Source organism: Sparus aurata, chromosome 9 (genome assembly GCF_900880675.1).
Source record: "Sparus aurata chromosome 9, fSpaAur1.1, whole genome shotgun sequence".
NCBI classification, from domain to species: domain Eukaryota; kingdom Metazoa; phylum Chordata; class Actinopteri; order Spariformes; family Sparidae; genus Sparus; species Sparus aurata.
Window position 1 is genome coordinate 9131716 of NC_044195.1, and position 25125 is coordinate 9156840.

Consider the following 25125-nt stretch of genomic DNA (forward strand, 5'->3'; position numbering starts at 1 on the left):
TGTCAAACGTTTGCTGCTTCACCTTGTCAGATGGTGAATGAAGAGTTTTGGACTGTTGGTTGTACAAAAGAAGCAATTTAAAGACATCACTTTAGGTTCTCTGAAATTGTGATGAGCATTTTTCACAGTTTTTTGTGCTCTCATAGACTAAATTATTATGAAAATAACCACATGATTCTCGATAAAAAATATTTTAGTTTTCGTTGCTCTGAGGTTGTGGAGGCAGAGGTTAAATGAGAAGTAAACTGCCTTGTATGGGGGAAATTGATGATTCAGCAGGCTAAACAGCCAATCAGAGAGCTCGCTCTATACTAATTCTACATGTTGTTAACAGACTTGTGTCTTTACGCATCTTTTGACTTTTTTCTCATTAGCTGTACACAACCATGACTGTGCTAATGTTTGTGTGTGTCTGTGTGTGCGCGCCATTAAACACATCAGTACTCTTGCTCTGGATGTCTTACAGTTCTGGCTGCGTCACTGTGATGGACTTCATTTTTAGGTTGAAGACCTGTAGGTCTCTGTTTTTTTCCTTTTCAAGTATATTCCAGAGCCATCAAGGCTGCCATAGCTCAGCTTCTTTGTCCTTAAACGTCCCTCACCTAATTTCTCCTTCACCTCTTCTGCAGGCAGCCCTGTTTTCAGCCCTACTCTTATCAGCTAGCCTCATCGTCCTCCTCCTATTCGTCTCTCCTGTCTTCTCCAGCTGCAAATATAGAGCAATGTGGCCTGTTACATAATCACTTTTTTTTTAAAGGAGGAAATGTTTTGGAGGGGGAGCGTGGGTGGGGGGGTCGGCATGCCACGCATTGAGATGACAGGGAAAGAAAGGAAATGAAGAGAAGGAGGGGTGCGTTCAGCACTTTCCTTCCCTAAACTCCTCGGCCGTCATCACAGGCCTTCTACTGTATGTATGCTACAAACTGTGGCCAGGAAGGAGCGCTAAAGATATGAAATCCTTTAAACGTGTGAGCGAGCAAACACTGCTGTGTTTATGTAATGATGAGGCCAACAGGACGTGACGGTGTGTGTTAGTGTTTATGGTTTGTATGTTGGGGAAAGGACGTGGCTTTCCTCGGCTCACACTATAATAATTTTAACTTCGCTTAAGCATTGTTGTACATATTGCTACCATAGATGAGGAAGACAGCACAGGTTTTATGGCTCTCTGTGTGGAAATGATGCATGGACGTCCCTCTCGGCGTGTCCATCCATCTGGCTCCTGAACATCCGCCCATATGGCTTTGATTTAGAGGGTCCCATTCTGGAATGTCTTTTAGAATTGGGTCAAAGAGACAGCTAATATCAAAAAACACTCCTGACTGTTGCTCTCAGGCAAAGAAATAGTGTGTGTTTGTGTGTGAGTAACTCAGTCAGTGGTTGTGCTCGTTGTGTCAGTCTGCCAGAACAGTTGTGTGTCTGTGTGTAGAGTTTTTACGCTGGTGATTATGCGTTTGGGATAACTCGGCGGCTTGCGGCCTGCAACCATTATGACAAGGGTACAAATGTGGCCTGGGTATTTTTGACAGACACACAGAAAGAAGGAGAGATGGGAGAAAGACTATCCAGAATGCAAATAGCTTGAATTCCTGCTTCCTGGGCTGAGGAATGTGAGCAAGGAACATCTGTCGCCATGACAGCCGAGGTCACCAGGCCTGCCTCCACCCAGTACACACACACACACAAACACACTCACACTCACACTCAGTGGCTTACCTGGTCACAGCCAGCATTGAAGAGATAAAAGTCATAGTATTATTTATTTTATTACTGTGCAGCTCAGTGTATTTCTCAGTTGTCGTATAACTTTTTGTCAGGGGACTGTTTAATGTCAGCTTTGAAGAAGGCAGGTGAAAGAATAACACTTAAAGACACAAAAAAATCCATTTGTGTTAAGTATTTATTTATCTGTGATTGGATACTAAACACATGTTATTTATTCCCTTTTGTCTTACTGTAAAACATTAAACCATTTTTGATCCCTATTAGGGCCGCTCCCGGTCGACCAGTGGTCGTCATGTAGAGCGATTAATCAACACATATGTGTGTGTCTACCTGCCTGCCTGCCTGCCTGCCGACCTACCTACCTACCTACCTACCTATCTACCTATCTATCTATCTATCTATCTAATCCCTATCCACCTTATTCCTAGCCCCCATGATATTTTAGGTGAATTATTGGCTTGACCTCTGGCACGGCCTGTCTTTTAACCTGAGTGGGCGTTTTCCATGTTACCAGGATGCTAATCTTCTTACTAAGGGCGATTAGTACCGTGTATCATTAATTCATGAAGAGCTCGATTAGTGACTCTATTCACTAAGTCAGAAAGTGTGTGTGTTATTTCTGTGAGAGTCATTTTGTTGGGGCTCGCACCTCTCTGTGATAGCTGGCTTTTTACTCCACCTTTGATCTTCGAGTGCAGCTGTTCAGAACAGCCTAAATGGTTCTGTTGTGTTCATACTACTGTGTTCTGAGCAAAACCCTGTGTTAAGACCATGTTACCACTATCTGCCCTGTTAAAGTCTTGCTGGGGGACATTTGGTCCAAGCCATCCCTCTCCCACCTTTTTCCTAATTTCCTTCCTACTCTATACTCTACTATCTGATAGAGGCGGTAGTGACAAAAAATACTGGATGAATTCTGCATTTATATACATACACATTAAAACAAATTTGGAATTAGAAAGAGCTGTGGATGAGAAGCATGAGGAAAGCAAATGAGGTAGAAAGATCGAGTGAGAAAAGGACATTATGTGACATTACTGGGCGGCTCTGGCAGCCAGCACTCTCTACTCGCTACACAGGAATGCAACACACACACACACACACACACACACACACAGGAAACAAAGTATAAACAGCAGTGTGTGTGTGTGTGTGTGTGTGTGTGTGTGTGTGTGGATGGTCAGTCTCTGGCTCAGGGACATAGTTACATGTGCATGCGGATACAGTGGAAGTAAACCAAAGCAGGCGTGTGCACGTCTCATGTAGTAGTGTATTTACACCTACACAGACACACTGTGATGGACACCACACAGACTCACACATGTTACTCAAGGCATAGAAAGTGTGTGGCCTTGGCACTTCCTAGCTTTGAGAGCTGACTGTGCCCACAGTTGCTGTTTGATAAAGGTGGACAGTGTGTAAGAAGCCATAGGCGGAAGGGGCACAAAATGGCCGAACAGGGATAAAACTTTTCTTCCTACCTGTTGTTGCATTTCCGTTTATTCTTCTAGCAAAGGTTTGAAGTCAGTTACAACATATCTCAATGACATACAGTATACTATTGTTGCAAAGTAGGCCAGGAAGTTATATTGTAAAGTATGTTTTAAACACAGGCCTGATTCAAGACAAACACATTATAACAACATTTCAACATATTCTATCTTAGCATTTTCAAAAGAGATAGAATATGGGGGTGTTTAGTATAAATGGAGTGAATGCAATAATGAAAATACCTGCAGTTTCATATAATAAGAATAGCAAGAACTGCAACCTCCAAAGTGACCATGCAGTTAAATCATCACCTATCTGCAACAGGTTCACCAAAAACAAACATTGTAACCTCCATAAAGGAAGGATTGTAAATCATTAACAGTGCATTGATGGTCCAGTATTAAGTTGCTCCAGATATACTAATGACAAAAAGTGCACCAGTAAAAATGATTTAAGAGCTCAAGAAATATAAATTTAATTTGATCTGAAGGCAGCTGAAGTTGCTGCACAATGACAATCACCAGGAAGTTGCTTCCATCCGTCCACAGCTTGGCAGATAATTGCAGTTTAACTATGTTGGCTCTGACTTGGTGCACCTCTATCTGACTACTAGATCAGGCGGCTGAGTGATTTATAAACCAGCAACAGTACTTTTAAATCTTCTAAAATGGTCTTGAAGCAATTGTTAAAATTTAAGAGCAGGAACAGTGTGTTCAGTTCTCCTGGTTCTTATAAGAAATCTGGCAGCAGCAGTCTGATGTGCAGCAGTTGTTTATTGGTCTTTTTGGAAAGAGCAGTGCACCAAAGAGCCTGCAATCGTTGGAAGGTTATCTGATGTGTCAGTTAGTGCATTTACATGACACTCAAGAAAACCGAATTACTGGGTTAGTCCGACTATGATCGGATCGGATTTCTCGTAGTCGAATTAAAGCACCCAGATTATTCGATTGATAGTCGCATTACTCCTGCATGTATACGTTCCATCAGATCGGATTTTGCATTCTGCGAGATTTTTTCCCTGGGGCCGTGAGCCGGAAGTAGACGGGACGGCGGCGGTGGCGTCTTTCCTCCGAAATCACCACAAGAAAGAGCGCCATTGTGCATGTAGTTTGTGTAATCATCATGTACACCATATACGAAATGTACAAAGATGTAGCTTCGTCTTGCTCTTCTTGATCTTTCTTGGATGCCGCGGCAGCTGGTGACGTAAAGAGGTCAGCCGGAGGTGTCTCTGTCACCACTAGTTGAAATGGATACAGTGCCACCTATCGTACCGGGGTATGACATGCTCCGGCCCAATAATCCGATTTCCTCACCGGCATGTATACGCGGATAATTGCAGTTGTCTGGTTGAGTAGCATAGTCGAACTATGGCTGTAATCTGACTAAGATGTGCATGTAATCGCACTGAGTGTTTCTCCTATGCATTCTGCTGCTGGATTTTCAGCGCCACTGCAAAAAAAAAAAGACATGATTTTTGTAGGTTTAATAACACGGGCGAATTTAAGTTGCACACAGCGAAAGCACTACACCCAATCATTAAAACAATGAGCTAACAGCATCAACAGAGTGTGAAGACAGAGTTGATGTTATGTCTAAGACGTCTATGTTCTGTGTTGCGGAGATATCAACTTAAGTTAGCATGCCAACATGCTAGCCCTGGCCCACCCCCTAAGTTGAAATGTCTTTGCAGTGAGGTCATATACCATTTGAGGGGATTTCCTCATCTAGGTGTTGGTCGCTCAGTTGGAGAGGGAAAGACGATGTTCTGTTGTGATTATCTAACTCTCTGCAGTCCTGTTTGTTTACATGTTTACTTTTGTGAAAAGGGCAGGAATTTGATCAAGGCAGTTCTTCAGGGTATTGTTCCCCCACCTTTTTATTTGCAGGTGCGGTCAGATCAACTTAATGTGTACACCTAGTTCAAATAGAAAATACAGGGCAGTATTTTCATGAAAACTGAAGTGATTTTTAAGTAATAGTTTTTGCCAATTGATATTAGCCCTCAGACACCAAATACAGATAAACAGAAACAACATTTTGTCATATGATGACAAACATTGATTGAAATGTCAGTGTAGTAGGATGTGTGTATATATTCAGCCTAATTTAAGACAGATTGTCCTTGTGCATCATATACCAAGTAGGGGTAGACCGATTTTCAGACCAGAATATTATCTGGGCTAATATTCAGAATTATTCGGATTATTGCCATCTGTTGTTTTTTTATGTCAGACTGCGGTGTCCCGCCCACAATAGTATCTGATTAGTTATTTTGCCAATTCAGATTGTTCAGTCTTGATAGGCTACTACAAGTTACATTTAACCAAAGTTATCGGATACATGTAGTAGAGTGGAAGTATGGAGAAGCAGAAAATGAAAAAACTCGTGGGATATACCTCAAAATTGTTTCGTATAGTACTTGAGTACATATACGCATCAATTTTGACACTTAGATTTTTATTTTTACTGCAATTCTGTATCAGTTCCAATCACCTCTGGATATGTGGCTCCTTGATTACTTATTATCAGCATCGCCATCGGCCCCAAAATACTCATACCGACCAATCCCTAACACAGAGTGGGAGTGTGGGATGTAACGCAGTAGTTGACTATCTTTGCTATTTGACTATGGTGACCTATTTCTTGTATGTTCTATAGAAACTGTGCTAATTTATTACTAAGTCTATGAAACTGTCAGTTTAGCTTTTGTTTCCCTTTTCTCTCATCTTGATATAAATCCCAACATTTGAACCTTTAAATCAGATCCACAATTGGTGGTGTCTGTGTCCTGCTGCAACTTCAGTACATGTGAAGGTGTCTTGGTCTGAGGCGGGGGAGTGAATGGACCTCCCATTTAACTCATGAGCTGGAAATCTTTTAAGATCTCCTGCTTTAGATTAACACAAGAACCAAAGGAATGATCGGCATTGTTTAATAAAAGGCCGTAAACACAACTAAAGGAATGCTCTGCATTTTTCCCTCCACATTTGTGCCGCTGTTTCTTAATCATAAATTACATGGCAGCTGATGAACAGAAAATGCCAAAGTGGTTAACCAACATTTTTCACATAGGTGACCTACATACCTCTAGGCTTTAACAGTGGCCCACCTGTTTGAGCCAGGGATGAGTTGCCCATGCATGATTGAAGAGGGAGACGAGGCAACCACCAAATAATACAGTGGAATGCCATTTTACATGAAGAGGATGGAAAATGCAGTCTTCTTGCTGCAAGATGTTCAAGAGCAGTTGAAATTAAAAAAACAATCTCTTTGATTATATGTTTTTATATCTTATATTAACTAAATCAGTTTGCACAGTTTGTAATGTCTGCCACTAGAGGTCTCTTAGTCAAAACAAAAGACATAAGTAGCTGGGATCATGGGAGTTGTTGTCTTCATAGTTGAACAACCACCATTGCTGATGAAAATCTGTAGTGTTTAGTCACATTCAACAACTTTATTCCACACTCTGACGCTCTCCTTGCAGTTATAGCGATAAGCAACTAAATGAAACACACCATAACACTGAAAAATTTCACTCTCTTTGAACATGTATTTGAAACATTGGGGATGATGTCACACAACTCAAAAAAAAATGGACAAAGGTCAAGTCATTTTTAGACATTTTAATGCAAAAATGTTAAATATCATATGTGTGCTACCAAATTCCCATGACATTTTACACTATATCCATGTGGTATTGCTTGTCCTTTGTGTTTGGTTCTCTGACAAGATACTATAGATCCATCTGCGCTTTAAATTTTAATCAACACAATTTGTGTGACTGAAACTGTGACTGAAAGTAAAGGTGAGATAATGTTCCCGGCAAATAGATCATTACTCTGAAACAAGTGCTAAGTTTTAACCCATACTGAAATTAACCAAACCCAAGCAAGGAAGGAAAAATGATGCTACAGTAAGCTTTGGAGAATGCTTGTAGTGATGTATAGTTTGTGCATTTATTGCAGAAACAGCAGTGTTGTCTGTTTTAAAAGGAGCTTTTATTGGTCATTCCCAGTGAAGCTGGTCTGTAAGTGCCACAGAGGTAGAGAGGACCGCACCCTGCTGCTGACCTACCACAACTGAATCATTCACATGAAATAATTGCCCCCATTATAAATCATGTAGTGGTATGCTTATGCTCAGAGTTTTCTTTTAATGCTGACTAAGGATCTGTTCACTAATCGTTTTTGCTTTGACCATTTCTCAAGTTTCAATTTGTTTTCTCCAATCATCTTTTTCACTTTAAAACATAAAGCAACACACATTTGAAATATATTCTTCCGTCAATGTATTTAAAAAACTCCTATTCCCAGAAACTATCATTTCAATTTCTTATGGTCATTTAACCACGTTTTGGTGGCATGTTTTTGTGTGTTGTTGTTGTGACAAGCACAGGAAGTCAGTGGTATGTAACCCTAAGTACAGAGGATGCAGGTGCTTGATCACCTACTGAGCCTTTTATTAATGTGTTTTCTTTTATGTTTAGTGACATCTTTCAAGGCAGGTCATCTGCCTGTTTGTGTATTTTTGTTTGTTGTGTATTTGTGTAAGTTTCTTTAAAGCTTATCTTTTTGTGTGTTTGAAAATGAAAAGCAGGCCCTGATTGTCTGGACAGATTTTTTTTTTTACTTCTTGATCAAACCGTTCCTGATTTGATTTAAACAAGTCTGTTCATGTGTGTGCTTCACAGGAGATGGCAGTGCGGGCGCTGAAACAGACAGGAAGTAGGAACATTGAAGCAGCTTTAGAGTACATCAGCAAAATGGGATACCTTGACCCCCGCAATGAACTCATTGTCCGTGTCATCAAGCAGACTTCACCAGGTACACAACCTCAATGAATTGACTTTAGCCAGTGGATTTCTATATGCTCTTAATTTCTCTTGTACTGTATGCGCTTTTTGATCTGGTTACATTTCGGAACAGAAAGTTACATAAGATTGCTACAATTGCTTAATATATTGAGTAACCTAACTTTTTGTCCTTTCAGGAAAAGCTGGCATGCCAAACTCATTGGACCACCGGCCTTCATTGGAGGCCTCAGGTGAAGCAGGTGCCATGCCACCATACCACCAGATGGGGGCTCCTATGTATGATGGGCCTGCTGGATACGGCCCTGAGGGTGAGATGCCCAGACCCTACATGAGCGCTCCGCCTGTAATGAACTACATGATGCCCCCGGCTAGTGCAACACAGGGTCCTGCCATGGGAAACCCGATGGGTCGACCTCCCAGTATGGGGACCTATCCAGCAGTGATGGCCCCCCAGGGCAACCCTGCCAATACCATGTACCCTCCAGGGGCCCAGCAGAAGGGCTACCCTGGTGGTATGGAGCAGCATGGGCCCATGATGAGCTACAACGTCCCTGGCCAGCCTCTGCAGCTCCAGCCTCAGCCACCAGGGGGCCCAGTCCCAGGCCCCCATTATGACTACGGCCACGCCAGGCCACACATGATGGAGCCTGCAGGCTATGGAGTCAAGAGGACAGCCTCCTTCCAGAACAAGATGGCACCGCCCCCCATGGCACCCCCAGACAACTATGTCAACATGCAAGGGAAAGGTGCCATGGGCCAGAACGGTCCAGGAGGAGGAGGAGGGGGAGGGTACCCCGCTAACCTGTACCTGCCCCCTCATTCCCACCCACGGCAGGCCAGCCCCACCTCCCACCAGGTTCACATGATGTCCCGTTCCCCTGGTGCGGTGGCAGCAATGGGTCCTGACTTCTCTGATATGCCCCAAGGCTTGATGACGCCATCCAGGGCCAGCCTCAACCTCGATCTGTATGAGCACCACTGGGCAGGGCCTCCAGGTCCTGAAGGGGCCCCTCCAGCGAGGCAGTCCCAACCCCAGGGCCCATTCAGGGGGGAGGTGCGTGTCCCCAGCAGAACCAACTCCTTCAACAGTCGCTCTGCGGGTCCCAATGGTGTCCGGCCAGCTATGACTGCACCCCCCACAGCCGGCAAACAGGACCCCTCTATGGGCCCTCCGAACACCATCACGGCTGTAACATCCCCACCCATCCAGCAGCCGGTCAAGAGTATCCGTGTGATGAGGCCAGAGCCCAAGACGGCTGTGGGACCGTGTCACCCCAGCTGGATGACTGCTCAGGCCCAGGACGCAGGTGAGCCTCTGGCCTACATGCCAGAGGAGCCCTACCCTCTGGAGCCTGCTCAGGAGCCACGCTGCCCACCACCCCCTTACCCCAAAAACCTGCTCATGTCTGGTCCAGCTGGTGAGCCAGGGACCTTGGAAGGAGCCGGAGCCATGTGTGGAGCGGCAGACCTTAGTAACCCTGCAGCCAGAAGCACACGCAGCGGCAGTGGAGGGAGCGGCAAGGCAGAGGAAAGCCAACAGGTGAAAGAGAAGACGAAGATGGGTAAGGGAGAAAAAACAGTGAAAGACAAGAAGCAGATCCAGACGTCACCTGTTCCTGTGAGGAAGAATGGACGTGATGAGGAGAAGAGAGAGTCGCGTATCAAGACCTACTCACCCTTCGCTTTCAAGTTCTACATGGAGCAGCACATAGAGAATGTGATGAAGACCTACCAGCAAAAACTGAACCGCAGGCTTCAGCTAGAACAAGAGATGTCCAAGGTAAGACAGCCTTTGACTGTACTCACTGCAGGCAGCCACACAGCTAAACAGCTGCAGACGTAAACCAAGAATGGTGCTCAGTAGAGCACATAATTCAACCAAAGCCTAACAGTCCCCTTTAGAAATTAACCAAAATCACCATATCTCGCAATGTCAGAGACATTTAGAAAATATTCCTGTTATCAGATCTGCACCAAAAGTGAATGGGGTCTGTTCTGGGCTGGGAGCCATCATCCAACTAAGTTTCATTTAAATGTCCACAGTAGATTTTGTGTGATCCTGCTGACAAAAAAACAAACACGCGTGAAAACATAACCTCCTAAGCAGAGTTAATGAACATGACACAACTAAAGTGAAGACATAGAACAGATTGCCATAAAAAAGTCATAAAATATCAAAACGATGCTCAACATTTAAAAAAAATCTACAGTTAGACTTCCTTTCATCAGAACTATTTAGAGTCACTTTAAATGCGTCCAGGGAGACCATTTTTCCACTGATTCCAAGCAGAGGGAGCAACATATAGAAATGCCTCTTTTCCATGTTCAGAACAGACATCCAGGACAGATTGTAGAAATATGTCCTGGGAGCGAAGACACTACCTTCCTGTGCTTTTCCACAGACCGTAGTTCTATAGATTGGATGGAAGCAAAGCTCCCTTCGATGATGCCTTGCATATCCTGTAATTTGCTCCACTGTTGTTACTCTATAAAACTTTTTGAATAACCTTATAAGAAAAAACAGAGCACAGTTGTCCATGTTTGAGCCCAGTTAGCACAAATTGTGTAAACTGTTTATTATTCCAGACTACTCTCCAAACAATATGTACATAATGAAGTGTTCAGAGTGATTTCATAACTTCCCAGCAGCTGTTATTTTTGTAAAAATAAGTTGCGAGTTTTAAAGTGCTTGAGATCTGTTATCTTATGAAACATGGCTGGTATGTTTATTTTTTTGTCAAACTAAAATTATGTAAGTATTGACTATTTGGCAAGCCAAGCGGCAACATTCCTCTTTTTTATAAAAAAAAGTCAAGTTTACATCATTATGTGGTGCTTTTCAACAGAGCAGACATCCATCAGTTCCCAGACATCCTGGACTGCATCAACTGAAGAAATGTAGACAAATAAATATTACTTAATTGCAGCAATTTGTTCATTGATTTGGATCTTTGAAAGTTCATAGTGCTGAAAGAAAATGCCTGTAGGCTGAAAATACTTAAAGAAACTTACCAACATGCTTAAAAAAAACTGTCAGGATAAATGTATAAGCAATTTGTAGTTAATGGTCAACTGCTGGTCAAGTGTTAGTTAGTGTCTGTATATGAGATGGGAGTGATATTGAGTTGTACGGAGAGAGGATGTCCAAGACGTTTGTCATCCAGAGAATTCTCCCTCAGGCCTTTGTTTTAGACAACAAGACCTTTGTCCTGGAATGAGAAGTCAGTGAGTTCACACTTGTGTTTGCATGAGCCTGTCCTGACTCATGACTTTGGCCTCTGCCCTTTTTGACCCACTTTAAAGTGATTTGAAAGGCATTTTTTGAAGAGGAAAAAAAAACACAGCTTGACCCAGACAGTTAGGTAACAGAAATGGTTCAATTTGACAGCAGAGGTCAGGGCACAGGGTTCAGCTCATGCTGCATTCCAAGGTCATTAATAATCATAAACGAAAAGAAAGGTATTTAAGTTGTTCTGAGGCTGATTTTGAAAGTGTTGACATTATTTGATCCAATCATCATCTTTCTTCACTCCCTGTCCTTCCTGTGCAGGCTGGCCTATCGGAAGCAGAGCAAGAACAGATGAGGAAGATGCTGAACCAGAAAGAGTCCAACTACAACAGGCTACGTCGAGCCAAAATGGACAAGTCCATGTTCGTCAAAATCAAGACGCTGGGCATTGGTGCCTTTGGTGAAGTGTGTCTTACACGTAAGGTGGACACCGGTGCACTTTACGCCATGAAAACGCTGCGCAAGAAAGATGTCCTCAACCGCAACCAGGTGAGTTAATACATTGTTTTTCATGGAGTTCACAGTACTACTGTTTTGAAGACGTCTCTGGTTAAAACCTGTGGACTTGTGCCTGACATTCTCCTCTTTTTTATATGTTTAATGAGGGAGGGCCATTTTGCACCTTTGTTGACAATATTTCTGCTGTTTGAACTAAAGATGACTTGTTGTAAAACAAACTAGTTCAAATGAGCACTTTTTGTTTCAGGTGGCCCATGTGAAAGCAGAGCGAGACATCCTTGCTGAGGCAGACAACGAGTGGGTGGTGCGTCTCTATTACTCCTTCCAGGATCGTGACAGCCTCTATTTTGTCATGGACTACATCCCCGGAGGAGACATGATGAGCCTGCTTATCCGAATGGGCGTCTTCCCCGAACCACTGGCACGCTTCTACGTGGCAGAGCTAACACTGGCCATCGAGAGCGTCCACAAGATGGGCTTCATCCACCGCGACATCAAGCCCGACAACATTCTTATCGACCTGGATGGACACATCAAACTGACGGACTTTGGTCTGTGCACGGGCTTCCGCTGGACGCACAACTCCAAGTATTACCAGAAAGGTGAGTGCCCTTCCGGTGATGATTCTGTGAGGGCGCAATGGATTTTGTAAATATGCAACTTTGCAACATGTAGCAATATACTGTATAACCCAGAGCACTGATGAAAGTGCTATTCACAGATTCATATTAAAATTACATCTCACTGACTTCTTATGGAAAATTAGATTTCATATAGAACTTTCAGATCTCCAGCTAATCCAGGCAGTGTGCTATGTTTAACAGCATCGTTCCCCTCCTTCTGTTTCCAGGGAGCCACGTCAGACAGGACAGTATGGAGCCCAGTGACTTCTGGGACGACGTGTCGAACTGTCGCTGTGGCGACCGTCTGATGACACTGGAGCAGCGCGCCAACCGGCAGCATCAGCGCTGCCTGGCTCATTCGCTGGTGGGAACACCGAACTACATCGCACCAGAGGTGCTGCTGCGCAAAGGTGGGTGAAAACAGGATGGGTAACTGCTGCACAACCATTTATTTGATATTTAACCACCACAATATAAGTTTAGACACTGCTACTTTGTGTGAAACAGGCTCCTGATTGGCTGCCTTTACACAGAGTTACTGTTTTGATTAGCTCGTGGTTGGAAAGAGAGTACATGTAATGGCTGGCAGGGATGAAGTTTACAGAATTTAAAGGTAATCATGATAGAAAGTTAGCATCTGCCTGGCTCTAACCTCATGCCATCCTCAGCAGTCCACTATGAAAAAAATATCTTTAAATTTGAATGATTTGTCTGACCCAGAGGAGTTGGAATCCAATCTGTTGACCGGCATTAAGAATAACTGTTCTAATTATATAGAATCTATGATCGTTGTGTTTGCTCATGTCTAGTTATTTTAGATGGATTACATTAAATGAGATTGTTTCATAATCAGTTAGAAGTTCCCTATCAGTACATGTAGATGTCAGAGTAAAACAAACCAGGTTATAATTGTTTTTTTGTTTATTTTTTTCATATCAAATTGTGACAAAAGTGTGTGTCAAATATATAATATGTTTTTTATTTTAGGTATAAGGTTTCTCTTTTCCTGTAAATCAAAAATAGAATGCTTAGACAGCCTGTCCATAAATACTACAATTGTTTGTTGTGTTGCACACAGAAGAAACAGCAGCCTTGTTTTTGTCCTACATTTGAAATTTCTTGTACTATGTATTTAAAGGGCTACAAGTCCTACACTGTTGATCCTGGTGTAATGTTAACATCTTTAGTCAGGCTTCATTGTTTGAGTGTGTACTTCATACGCAGACTTATTATACTGAATTATGCTGTATGTTTGTCTAACAAATGAGAGGACCTATGGATGAATCTGACACTTGTGTCTTCTGTGCAGGTTACACCCAGCTGTGTGACTGGTGGAGCGTGGGAGTGATCTTGTTTGAGATGCTGGTGGGACAGCCACCCTTCCTGGCCCCAACGCCTACAGAGACTCAGATCAAGGTCAGTGAAAAAGAAAAAATACTGTACATTTTGACAGGAATTGACTCCAATGGGGTTCATGCTTAAAAGACAGATGTCACTCCTCATGCATTACAGATATGGCTGGTCACTATTTACCTGACTGGGGCCATAGGCCTCAGTGCCTGTTTCTGCTTGACGTGGAAAGCTTTGACTCCATCCATAGAAGACTGTTAACTTTACTCTATAGTTGAATCAGAAAAAGGCGAACACACTTCATCCAGCAGCTCAGCACAAACACCTCATCTGTCTGTGTTCTCCCCAAGCAGGAAATATCCTGTAGAAAACAAAACAAACCTTCAACTAGGAAAATAAATTACAATTGGCATAAATGCTTGATGTACATTATATGCTATATCCATTATACAATATACGGATATATTCTATCTATTAAAACATATATATCCATTATAAAAGTGAATATAAAAAAATGGCCACATGGTTCTTGCTGCTTACCGCCTCCTGTTCTGTTGTCTTGTTTTCTACCGCTGTGGTTGACGAGTATAGCTGACAATGGCTAATACTGTGGTCATGGATAGCCACTGTACCGTACACTGCACATGCACCGCTATTGACCAGCCACCACTGAGATAGCCAAGAAGAACAAAAACTGCTTTGCTTACAGTAAAGCCTGGTTTATGCTTCTGCGTCGCGGCGACGGCGTAGCTACGTCGTCAACCCTACGCCGTCATTGAGCATTCGAAGTTCTGCGTCGAGGGAACGCGTTGTTCTGCAGTTCACAGCCAAGCCGCTAGGGGGGTGTGGCTGTGTCTTTGTTTGGTTTCGGGGGGTTCATATCGGATTCCTTGGTTTTCTTCCGGTCAGACAGTAAACAATGGCAACTGAGATGGAGCGGGTGTTTTTGGAGATGGAGCTCGTGGATATTGAACAACAAATGCTGTTATTACAAATGTTGAAGCGCAGGCGACGCAGATGACATTGGCAACTGCCGGAAATGACGTTCTGAGCGGACCAATCACAGTCCTTGCTGTTCGCGTCTCGATGCGTCGACGTGACGCGTAGTCAGGATTTTTTGGAGGCGCACGTCAGGCTATGGCGTAGGGTCCGCGTAGGGGTCTGCGTCGACGACATAGCCAGCTGTCGCCGCAACGCAGAAGCATAAATCAGGCTTAAGACTTACATGAATAACAGAGCAGGGGAATGAGGGGTCTGAATGAACTTATCTGACATTGTAACTGTAGTAACCTCCTATGTTTGTTTATTATGTCTCTCCCCTCTGCAGGTCATTAACTGGGAGAGCACCCTGCAGGTGCCTGCCCAGGTCAAACTGAGCCCAGAGGCCGTTGACATCATAGGCCGTCTCTGCTGTTCCGCAGAGGAACGTCTGGGTGCTAATGGTGCCGGCGAGATCAAGGCCCACCCCTTCTTCACCCAGATGGACTTCTCCAGCAATCTGCGGCAGCAACCGGCCCCCTACCGGCCCAAGATCGCCCATCCAATGGACACATCGAACTTCGACCCTGTCGAGGAGGAGGGCGGCCCCGGGGCATGGAGCGACAGCGGGGACAGCACCCGGGCACTGGACTTGCTCTGCTCCCCGCATGGGAAGCACCCAGAGCACGCTTTCTATGAGTTCACCTTCCGTAGATTCTTCGACGATAACGGATGTCCGTTCCGCTACCCTAAGCCACCTGAGTCAAGTGAGGTGCTGCCAGGCATCACTGGAGCCACCTGCATGGGCCCAGAAGAGGAGGACGAGCAAGAAGAAGAAGAGGAGGAGGAAGATGATGATGATGATGAGGAGGAGGAGGGAGAGCAGGGAGAGGGATGTGAGCCAGTGTATGTCTAGAGCTGCAGACTGACAGGCTCTGTGTGTCTGTTACTGCGACTAATCATTCAGCTCACGGCCCTCCCACCTGTCACTGCTCTTCCTCTGTGTATGTGTCTGTGTGTATTTATGCATATCTGGCATGTGTGATTGTTAAATTGCAGGAACAGGACTGACGAACATCGCCACCTTGTGGAGTCTAAAGTCCGATCCACAGTGACTTTAAATACAAAACTCCCCTGATCCGGGACCAAGAACCAACATTCTGTGTGTGACTGACTGCATTAAGGGTGAAGCATATGTAGAGGTTAAAGGAGAGAGTTAATATTCTCGGGAATGTAAGGATGTCTGATCGCAGACAAGATTCCTAATTCGAGGACTGCATCTGGTTCTTCCAGCGGTTCCTTGTCCCATTCCTTCCACCCTTGGTCTTACGGATGGAGCTACTTCCTGTTTTACCAGAGCTGCTTTACACTCGAATATTGGACACGGCAATGTGAAGAGTGGAACCAGTTTACTCGTTGATCGTGGGGTCAGGGGCGGAGGTTGGGGGCTGAATATGCAACACGCCTCTTTCACAGCTGCTGCAAAATAAGCTACAAAGACACAAGCATGCACATGCACACACTCACGCTCACGTATTCAGCACAGATCGTGCTCGGTTATAAAGGGTGTAAATGCTTCCATCTCTGCAAGTGGACGTCATTGTCCATATTTAGGTTTCAAGGAGTTGGCTCAGACTAGGTGGGCGAACAAATTAGGGCTGCGACTAACAATTATTATCATTGTCGATAAGTCTTTTGAATAATTGTTCAGTTGTTTGGTCTTTAAAATGTGAAAATGGTGAAAAATGTCAGTGAGTGTTACCCAAAGTCCAAGACAGCGTTCTCAAATGTCTTGTTTTGTCCATAACCCAAAGATTTTCAGTTTACTGTCAAAGAGGAGGAAAGAAACCAGAAAATATTCACATCTAAGGAGCTGGAATCAGAGAATTTTGCCTTTTTTTCCTCAAGAAAATACTCAATTAAATCGTCAAAATAGTTGCAGATTCATTTAAAAGTTGAACTTTGATAGATTATTGCAGCTATTGAATAAACTCTCCCAGTTTCAGAATGACACGAGAACACATAGATTTTGAATTTTAAATATTTTGAAGACATCTTAGGTATGAGAAAAATGTGTAATCTGACAGATTTGAGGTTTCAACTTTTGTAGATTTCTATGTCTCCAGTTTATATTTTCGGCCTTCGTAGCAGATAAAATATCCGAAAATTAGAGTAAGATCAACCAGACAAGTATTTTTGGTTGCACCATCTGTCTTGCATATCAACAGCTGCTACATTTTGTGCCAACATGGAGCCAGTCATTCTTCCCTCAGAGGTTGCTGTTACAGATATCCTTGTGTTCATGAAATACTTCCTCTACCCTGACTGACCATTTCAAAGGTCACCTTCAAAAAAATCCTTAACCTACTGTACATAGGCACAAAGAGTGTATATAGGGTTTGGATTGGGCTCTAAAAATCAGGTCCAATTGTGTTTTAGACTGATCCAAGACTGAACCACTGTAGCATGCATTGAGCCCAAGCCTTATTAAAACCAGATATTCACTGTTGGCCAGACATGCAGTGAATTTCTGCTCATAAATGACAGGATGAGTTAGATCAGATGAAAAATGTTCCTGCCATGAAATGATACTTTGTTTACGGGGGACAGATTGCGTACTTGTCAGTAAAACACATAGTTTATGTTTAGTAAAAGAACGGATGTATAGAATAAAACCGAACCTGATTTAAGAAAATTCAGATAAAGTCAGACAAGGGCAGGCGTGAACCTGTCGGGTCTGATGGGGCTTTGTTGGTTTCTGACTGAGAATCAAAGCTCTAACACACACACAGACATACACACACATATATATATATACACACACACACACACACACACACACACACACACACACACACACACTCTCACAAACACACACACACACTCTCACACACTCTCACAAAGATGCACATTTTACAGCTATTTTGCAAAGATGAGTCCCACAGTTGCATTGTTACTTAACCAGCCTCCTCTGTCTTCTGGAGGCAGTCATGAAAACACAAAGCAACATGTTCTTACAACAGCAAACATGTGATAGTATGACTATGTGCAATACAAAAAATACATTATATTTAGTTTTCTAAACACTTAATATCCTTTTGAACGTTTAGTACTGTAATGTACAAATATATTGGTTTATATATATTTTCTCTTTTCAGTTACAACATGCTGCTTAATATTGTGGTTAATATTATTTACATTATTATTGTAATTGTTCTTACACGTGTACCCGTTTTCTTTTGTTGGGCTTAAAGAAGTGTTGGCTTCAGTGCCAAGTGTGCTTGGGTTTTGAAAGTAATGAGCCATGTGCCTTTCTAATTGAATGTTGGAGCGCGCGTCGAAGGAAACAATGGTGACGATCAGTGTTTGCAGACCATCGATGGTAGGCTCTTCACCTCCTGCAGCCGGGCTGGTCCTGACTGCAGGAGAGGAGGGTGTAAAGGAGTCTGGTTCAGGAAGAGATGGAACAGAGTAGATAAAAGTAAGAGGAAGACGAGGAGTGAGGCAGGTTGGATTCAGGAAATGTAATTTGGAAAAAAGAATGAATAGCTTTCTCTATTTTACAAAACTTCAACAAAGAATTAGTGTTTGGTACATTTTCTTTATTTATCTGACATGACCACAAGTTAAAGTGTTGATTAACTCTTTTTACTACAGACCTGTGCCATGTTCTGCTGCCCAGCAGACGACACTATCGTCCAGTACCTTCTTGCTTATTGACAATCAGTAAATGGTAACTGCTCTCTGTGTCAAACCAAACTGTTTGGTCAATTCAGACCAAACTCTTCCAACAGTATTCAGAAATTGACGTAATGACTGGGAATGCTAAAGGAGTCTGAACTTTTAAGTGATTCTCTGATGCAGATTGATGGAAAATGTGTGGATCAGACTTGTTACAAGAGCTTTTTTTTTTTTTTTTACTTTGCTTGACAATGTATTGAAAGTTTTTTGTTTTTCTGTAAATGTGCCTTGTGTTCTAAAGTGAGCATCTTAAAAGATTGCCTTGTTATTATCATCTCTCTTTCACAGACCTCTTTTACCTGTTGTTATTATTATTCTCAATTCGGGGAAGTTGACTGAGCGCACTCTGTTTCACACACTGGCTTTGTTTACATGCACCAACAATAATTGTCTTTTTCTCATCAGCAGCTTACGGTAAGTAGACTGAGATGAGGCAGAAGTTTAGGGACAGTAGGCAAAACCATAAATTATAACTCCTGACATCCAAGACTGATGAGATGTATAATCTGAGGGTGTCTTTTTTCTCTCTCTCTTAAAGGGGCAATTTGTACAATATGAGCTGAATTTGTTAAAAAAAAACATTACTAACAGATTGCGAAAAAACATACTAAACATCGTTTGTTGATGTTGTTTCCATCTATGTATGAGTTGCAAAAATGTCTACAGAAGTCCAGGCAAACTTCGGTAAGATAATAGGGCACTAGCTCCATGGCTAACTGAGCTGCGTAGCTAAAAGACAGTTTGTCCCCAGGGTAAGTGTTAGTCCCTACAAAGAAGCCTAAGATAGCCACAGCAGAGTATAGTGAGCAGCAGTTGTCAGTTACTCCGGTGATATGCTGCCCCCTGTATTTCTGCATCAGCCTTTGCACGCTTTTATATACCAACCTTTAAAGTCACATGAAAATACTAATCGGATGTAATTTTTCTATAACTTGGTGTATTTGCGGTTGCAACATATAGTTTTAGGAAAGGGAAACAGGGTTTTCACCGCTATACAGTGCTGAAACTCAGGTCATGTTAAATTCATAAAGCTGCTCTTTTTTCAATTATAAGGTGGATCGTTTAAATTAATTTTTTTTATTTTTATATTTCCTATAACAGACTGATAGATTTGTTGCATGGATACACAAAAAAGCTAATGTGATCATGATGTTAAAGAGCCTATTTTTGCTCTTTGTCATGTTTTTAATGATGGATTTAACTGGACTAAAGTCAGTATCCTGCATGAAAACAGAGCCAGTGTCGCCTGTGAGCTACCCACTGTCTTTTACAAAGCAGCGACACTTGAAGACAAATGGATAAAGTGCCTTATTCAAGGGCTCTGTCGTTAAAATTAAAGCTGGCAGGTGCTGCTCTCTCACTCTTCCCCATTCAGTGTTTCCAAAGCTGGTCCAGACATCAGACCAGACGTCCTTCCATATTTCTAAACCTCTGTTAGGCTGCGTTGCCATCGACCAGGACTGAATGCTTCATGAAAAATAGCTTTATATCAAGAGCGGCAGCTCTCTGCAGTGTGTGTGAGTTCCACAAAGTGTGTGAGGTGTGTTTCCTGGATGTTTTTTGCTTTTGGTTTCCAAGGTTAGAGAGTGACGACTGACAATCTTTAACTGACTTGATATGCTTTTGATCGGATTTCTTCACGAGACTTACTTGTGTATCCTTTTAATTTTGTATTTCTACTCTGAGGAGCCTCTTTTTGTCTTTGATGCTCCTTAATGTATGATGCAATTCTGTTACTCTTGAATTTATATTTATACAGATATACATATTTTTTGTATCTTTCCCCCTTTTTTCAATTTCCCTTGTGCTAATGTTCAAACATCCATGTCTACGCAGTATTATAGATGATGTAATGTGGACAGCTATCTCTTTTTTTACATTTATGTATGAACTGAGAATTTGTAAAAATGCTTTCACAGTCCTTGTGTGTAAAATGTATGTATAAATTAAATTAACCAACTTGGACTCGTGCTTCGTTTTTGTTCATTAATTTGTGAATGGAATGTGATCCATTAACTTTATAATAATTTTAACTCGTTTTTAGTCTTATTCACTGCTCGAGTGTTGGATAGCATATATATCAAATTAGATTTTTTTGTATTGAATTGCATCTCTGTTGGCTTTAATCCCTGCAAAGTAAATCGATCTGAATTCAGTTCACTTATCCTTTTATTTACGAAAAGATTTCTGCCCTTTAATGAAGTGCAATGATCAGTTAGGGACTGTTTAGGGAAGATAAATAGTTACTTATTCAGTCATGGACGTAAGTATTGGCACCCCTGGAACTTTTCCAGAAAATGCACCATTTGACACCAACTTAATATTTGGTTGCACACCCTTTGGAGAAAATAACTGAAACCAATCGCTTCCAAAAACCATCAACATGTTTCCTACACCTCTCAAGGGGAATTTTGGACCACTCTTCTTTTGCTGAGAGCTGCTTCAGGTCTTTCAGATTTGAAGGGTGCCTCCTCGCAACAGCAATTTTGAGATCTTTCCATTGGTGTTCTATGGGATTTAGTTCCGGACTCATTGCTAGCCACTTAAGAATTCTCCAGTCCAGCGCATTGTCTCCAACCATTTCTGGGTGATTTGGGTCATTGTCCTGCTGGAACACCCATGACCTCTGACGCAGACCCAGCTTTCTGACACTAGGCCCTACATTACGGGCCAAAATCTTTTGATAGTCTCCAGATTTCTTGATTCCTTGCACACAATCAATGCACCCAGTGCCAGAGGCAGCAAAACAACCCAAAAACCTCTTTGAACCTCCACCATATTTGACTGTAGGAACGGTGTTCTTTTCTTTGTAGGCCTCATTCCATTTTCTGTAAAGAGTAGAATGACATGCTTTGCTAAATAGCTACCTTAGTCTCATCTGTCCACAAAACATTCTCCCAGAAGGATTGAGGCTTCCTCAGGTATGTTCTTGCAAACTGCAGTCTGGCTTTTTTATGCCTATGTGTCAGAAGTGGGGTTCTCGGTCTCCTGCCATAGCCATCCATCCATCCATTTTCGTCCGCTTATCCGGGGCCGGGTCGCGGGGGCAGCTGCCTGAGCAGGGACACCCAGACTTCCCTCTCCCCGGACACTTCCTCCAGCTCTTCCGGGAGGATCCCAAGGCGTTCCCAGGCCAGCTGAGTGATATAGTCACACCAGCATGTCCTGGGTCTTCACCGGGGTCTCCTCCCGGCGGGACATGCCAGGAACACCTCCCGAGGGAGGCGTCCCAGGGGCATCCGAAACAGATGCCCGAGCCACCTCAGCTGGCTCCTCTCGATGTTTGAAACTCATTTCAGCCGCTTGTATCCGGGATCTTATTCTTTCGGTCATGACCCAGAGTTCATGGCCATAGGTGAGGGTAGGAACATAGATTGACCGGTAAATTGAGAGCTTCGCCTTTCGACTCAGCTCTCTCTTCACCACGACAGACCGATACAACGACCGCATTACTGCAGCCGCTGCACCGATCCGCCTGTCAATCTCACGCTCCATCCTTCCCTCACTCGTGAACAAGACCCCAAGATACTTGAACTCCTCCACTTGAGGCAGGAACTCTCCCCCAACCTGGAGGGAGCAAGCCACCTTTTTCCGGTCGAGAACCATGGCCTCGGATTTGGAGGTGCTGATTCTCATCCCAGCCGCTTCACACTCAGCTGCAAACCGCCCCAGGACATGCTGGAGGTCCTGGCTCAACAAGACCACATCATCCGCGAAAAGCAGAGATGAAATCCAGTGGCTCCCAAACCAGACCCCCTCCGGCCCGTGGCTGTGCCTACAAATTCTGTACATGAAAATAATGAACAGAACCAGTGACAAAGGGCAGCCCTGCCAGAGTCCAACATGCACCGGGAACAGTTCTGACTTACTGCCGGCAATGCGAACTAAGCTCCTGCTCCGGTCTAGGACTCCTTCTTCAGCTTGACAGCATCCCTTACTTCTGGGGTCCACCACCGGGTTCGGGGATTGCTGCCACGACAGGCACCGGAGACCTTACGGCCACAGCTCCGGACAGCCGCGTCAACAATGGAAGTGGAGAACATGGTCCATTCGGACTCAATGTCCCCAGCCTCCCTCAGGATCTGGTCAAAGCTCTCCCGAAGGGTGGGAGTTAAAGATCTCCCTGACAGAGGGTTCCGCTAGATGTTCCCAGCAGACCCTCACAATACGTTTGGGTCTGCCAGGTCTGTCCAGCTTCCTCCCCTGCCAGCGGATCCAACTCACCACCAGGTGGTGATCACTTGACAGCTCAGCCCCTCTCTTCACCCGAGTGTCCAAGACATACGGCAAGAGGTCAGATGAAACGACCACAAAGTCGATCATTGACCTCTGGCCTAGGGTGTCCTGGTGCCACGTGCACATATGGACACCCTTTTGCTTGAACATGGTGTTTGTTATGGACAAACTGTGACTAGCACAGAAGTCCAGTAACAAAACACCACTCGGGTTCAGATCGGGGAGGCCGTTCCTCCCAGTCACACCCCTCCAGGTAACACTGTCGCTGCCCACGTGGGTGTTGAAGTCCCCCAGTAGAACGACGGACGAGTCCTACCCCTGACCTGAAGGCGCAGGGAAGCGACCTCTCGTTCACTGGGGTAAACTCCAACACATGGCGGCTGAGCTGAGGAGCTATAAGCAAGCCTACACCAGCTCGCTGCCTCTCACAGCGGGCAACTCCAGAGTAGAAGAGAGTCCAACCTCTCTCAAGGAGTTGGGTTCCAGAGCCCAGACTGTGCGTGGCGGTGAGCCGGACTACTTCTAGCCGGTACCGCTAAACCTCCCGCACCAGCTCAGGCTCTTTCCCCCCCAGTGAGGTGACATTCCATGTCCCCATGGCTAGAGTCACCATCCGGGGATTGGGTCACTGGGGCCCCTTCCCATGATTGCCACCCAAATCCCACTGCACCGGCCCCTTCTGAACCCTCCCACGAGTGGTGAGCCCACGTTGCTCGTTCGGGCTGCGCCTGGCCGGGTCCCATGGGCAAAGACCCAGCCACCAGGTGCTCGCCTGCGAGCCCCAACCACAGGTCTGGCTCCAGGGTGGGGCCCCGGTGACACCAATCCGGGCGGCGTGAACTTCCTCGGTGTTATGTCTTTCATTAGGGGCTTTGAACCGATCTTAGTCTGACCCGTCACCTAGGACCTGTTTGCCTTGGGAGACCCTACCAGGGGCATTAAGCCCCAGACAACATAGCTCCTAGGATCATTCGGGTGCTCAAACCCCTCCACCACGATAAGGTGCCGGTTCAAGGAGGAGTCCTACCATAGCGCTTATCTTATTCAGATGACGACGTATGGTTCGAGCTGACACCGTTGCACCCTGAGTCTGCAGGACAGCCTGAATTTGTGTGGAAGTTGACTGAGGTTGTCTATCCACCATTCGAACTATCCTGCATTGCATTATTTCATCAATTTCTCTCTTCCATCCATGCCCAGGGAGATTTGCCACAGTTCCATGGGTTATAAACTTCTTGATTATATTGCGCACAGTTGACAAAGGAACTTTAAGATCTCTGGAGATTGACTTGAGATTGTTGATATTTTTCCACAATTTTTCTTCTTAAGTCCTCAGACAATTCTCGGCTCTTCTTTCTCTTCTCCACGCTTGGTGTGGCACACACAGGCACACAACACAAAGCTTGAGTCAACTTTTATAGACTCTGACTGGCTTCAGTTTTGATTTGCATATTGCCAGCACCTGTTACTTGCCACAGGTGAGTTTAAATGAAGATCACATGCTTGAAATGAAATTATTTACCCACAGTTTTAATAGAGTGCCAATGATTTTGTCCAGTAGATTTTGGGAGTTTTGTGTAAATTGATGTCAAATTTGGATTTTTCTTCTGCTTTTTTGTGTTGTCCCAGTGCGCTTAAAGGAAATAAACATGTGTATAACGAAACATTTGTAATTGCTCACTTTTCTGGGAGAAATGGTGCATTTTCTGGAAAAGTTCCAGGGGTGCCAATACTTTCGTCCATGACTGTAAAAGTCTAATACATCTTGCTTTTCTTGATGGAAACATGCAAAGTCAGAGTAGGTAAATCTTGAATTTGTTATCTCTTTTAATACAATTCAAAAGAAAAGAGGACTTTGAGCTGCAGAGTTTAAAAATGGGGTGCTCAATTTGACTGATCTGCACAGAAACAAAAAAGTGGGCCTACAAATTATTGAGAATTTAAATTTCATTCTATTTTTGATATTTGAAGCTCATTTTACTATATTTTATTTCACTGAGGCTGACATACCTTCAGCGGTTGGTCCTTAAAATAAATAGAGTGGGATACCGTTACAGTTGACATGTGGTACAATGAAATAATAAGGATTTTTTTTTTTTATCCCTTGAAAGGGGGCCTGCAGTACTGAGAGGCAGTGAAAGTACATTTAGTCACATATGGAATTTCTTTAATCTTGTACCACAGGCTGTTTGTTTGTCTTTTATGAATGATGTAAGTGGATTGACTAATACCAATAAAGCATACTATGAGACAAAAGAAGTAGAAGTACAAGAACTTAAAATTATACAGTGAAGTGCTCTGCTTTCCTCTACTGCTCTGTATATTATTATTATTGTTGTTAGTAGTAGTATTGATATGACTAGGTTACATACGCTAATATTTTCTTTGTTAAATAGTCAGTACAAAAAGTTTGC

At 43.6% G+C, this 25125-nt stretch overlaps 1 protein-coding gene across 1 annotated transcript in view; it reads left to right on the forward strand.

Moving 5' to 3' along the window:
* lats2 (large tumor suppressor kinase 2) overlaps nucleotides 1-20445 on the forward strand; it is a 34550-nt gene extending 14105 nt beyond the window's left edge. The window contains exons 3-9 of the mRNA XM_030428832.1: nucleotides 7913-8045; nucleotides 8212-9815; nucleotides 11586-11813; nucleotides 12031-12385; nucleotides 12634-12816; nucleotides 13716-13822; nucleotides 15084-20445. Coding sequence (XP_030284692.1) covers nucleotides 7913-8045; nucleotides 8212-9815; nucleotides 11586-11813; nucleotides 12031-12385; nucleotides 12634-12816; nucleotides 13716-13822; nucleotides 15084-15650 — 3177 coding nt within the window. The 3' untranslated portion in view covers nucleotides 15651-20445. The remainder of the gene's footprint in view (nucleotides 1-7912; nucleotides 8046-8211; nucleotides 9816-11585; nucleotides 11814-12030; nucleotides 12386-12633; nucleotides 12817-13715; nucleotides 13823-15083) is intronic.
* Nucleotides 20446-25125: the final 4680 nt, after the last annotated feature.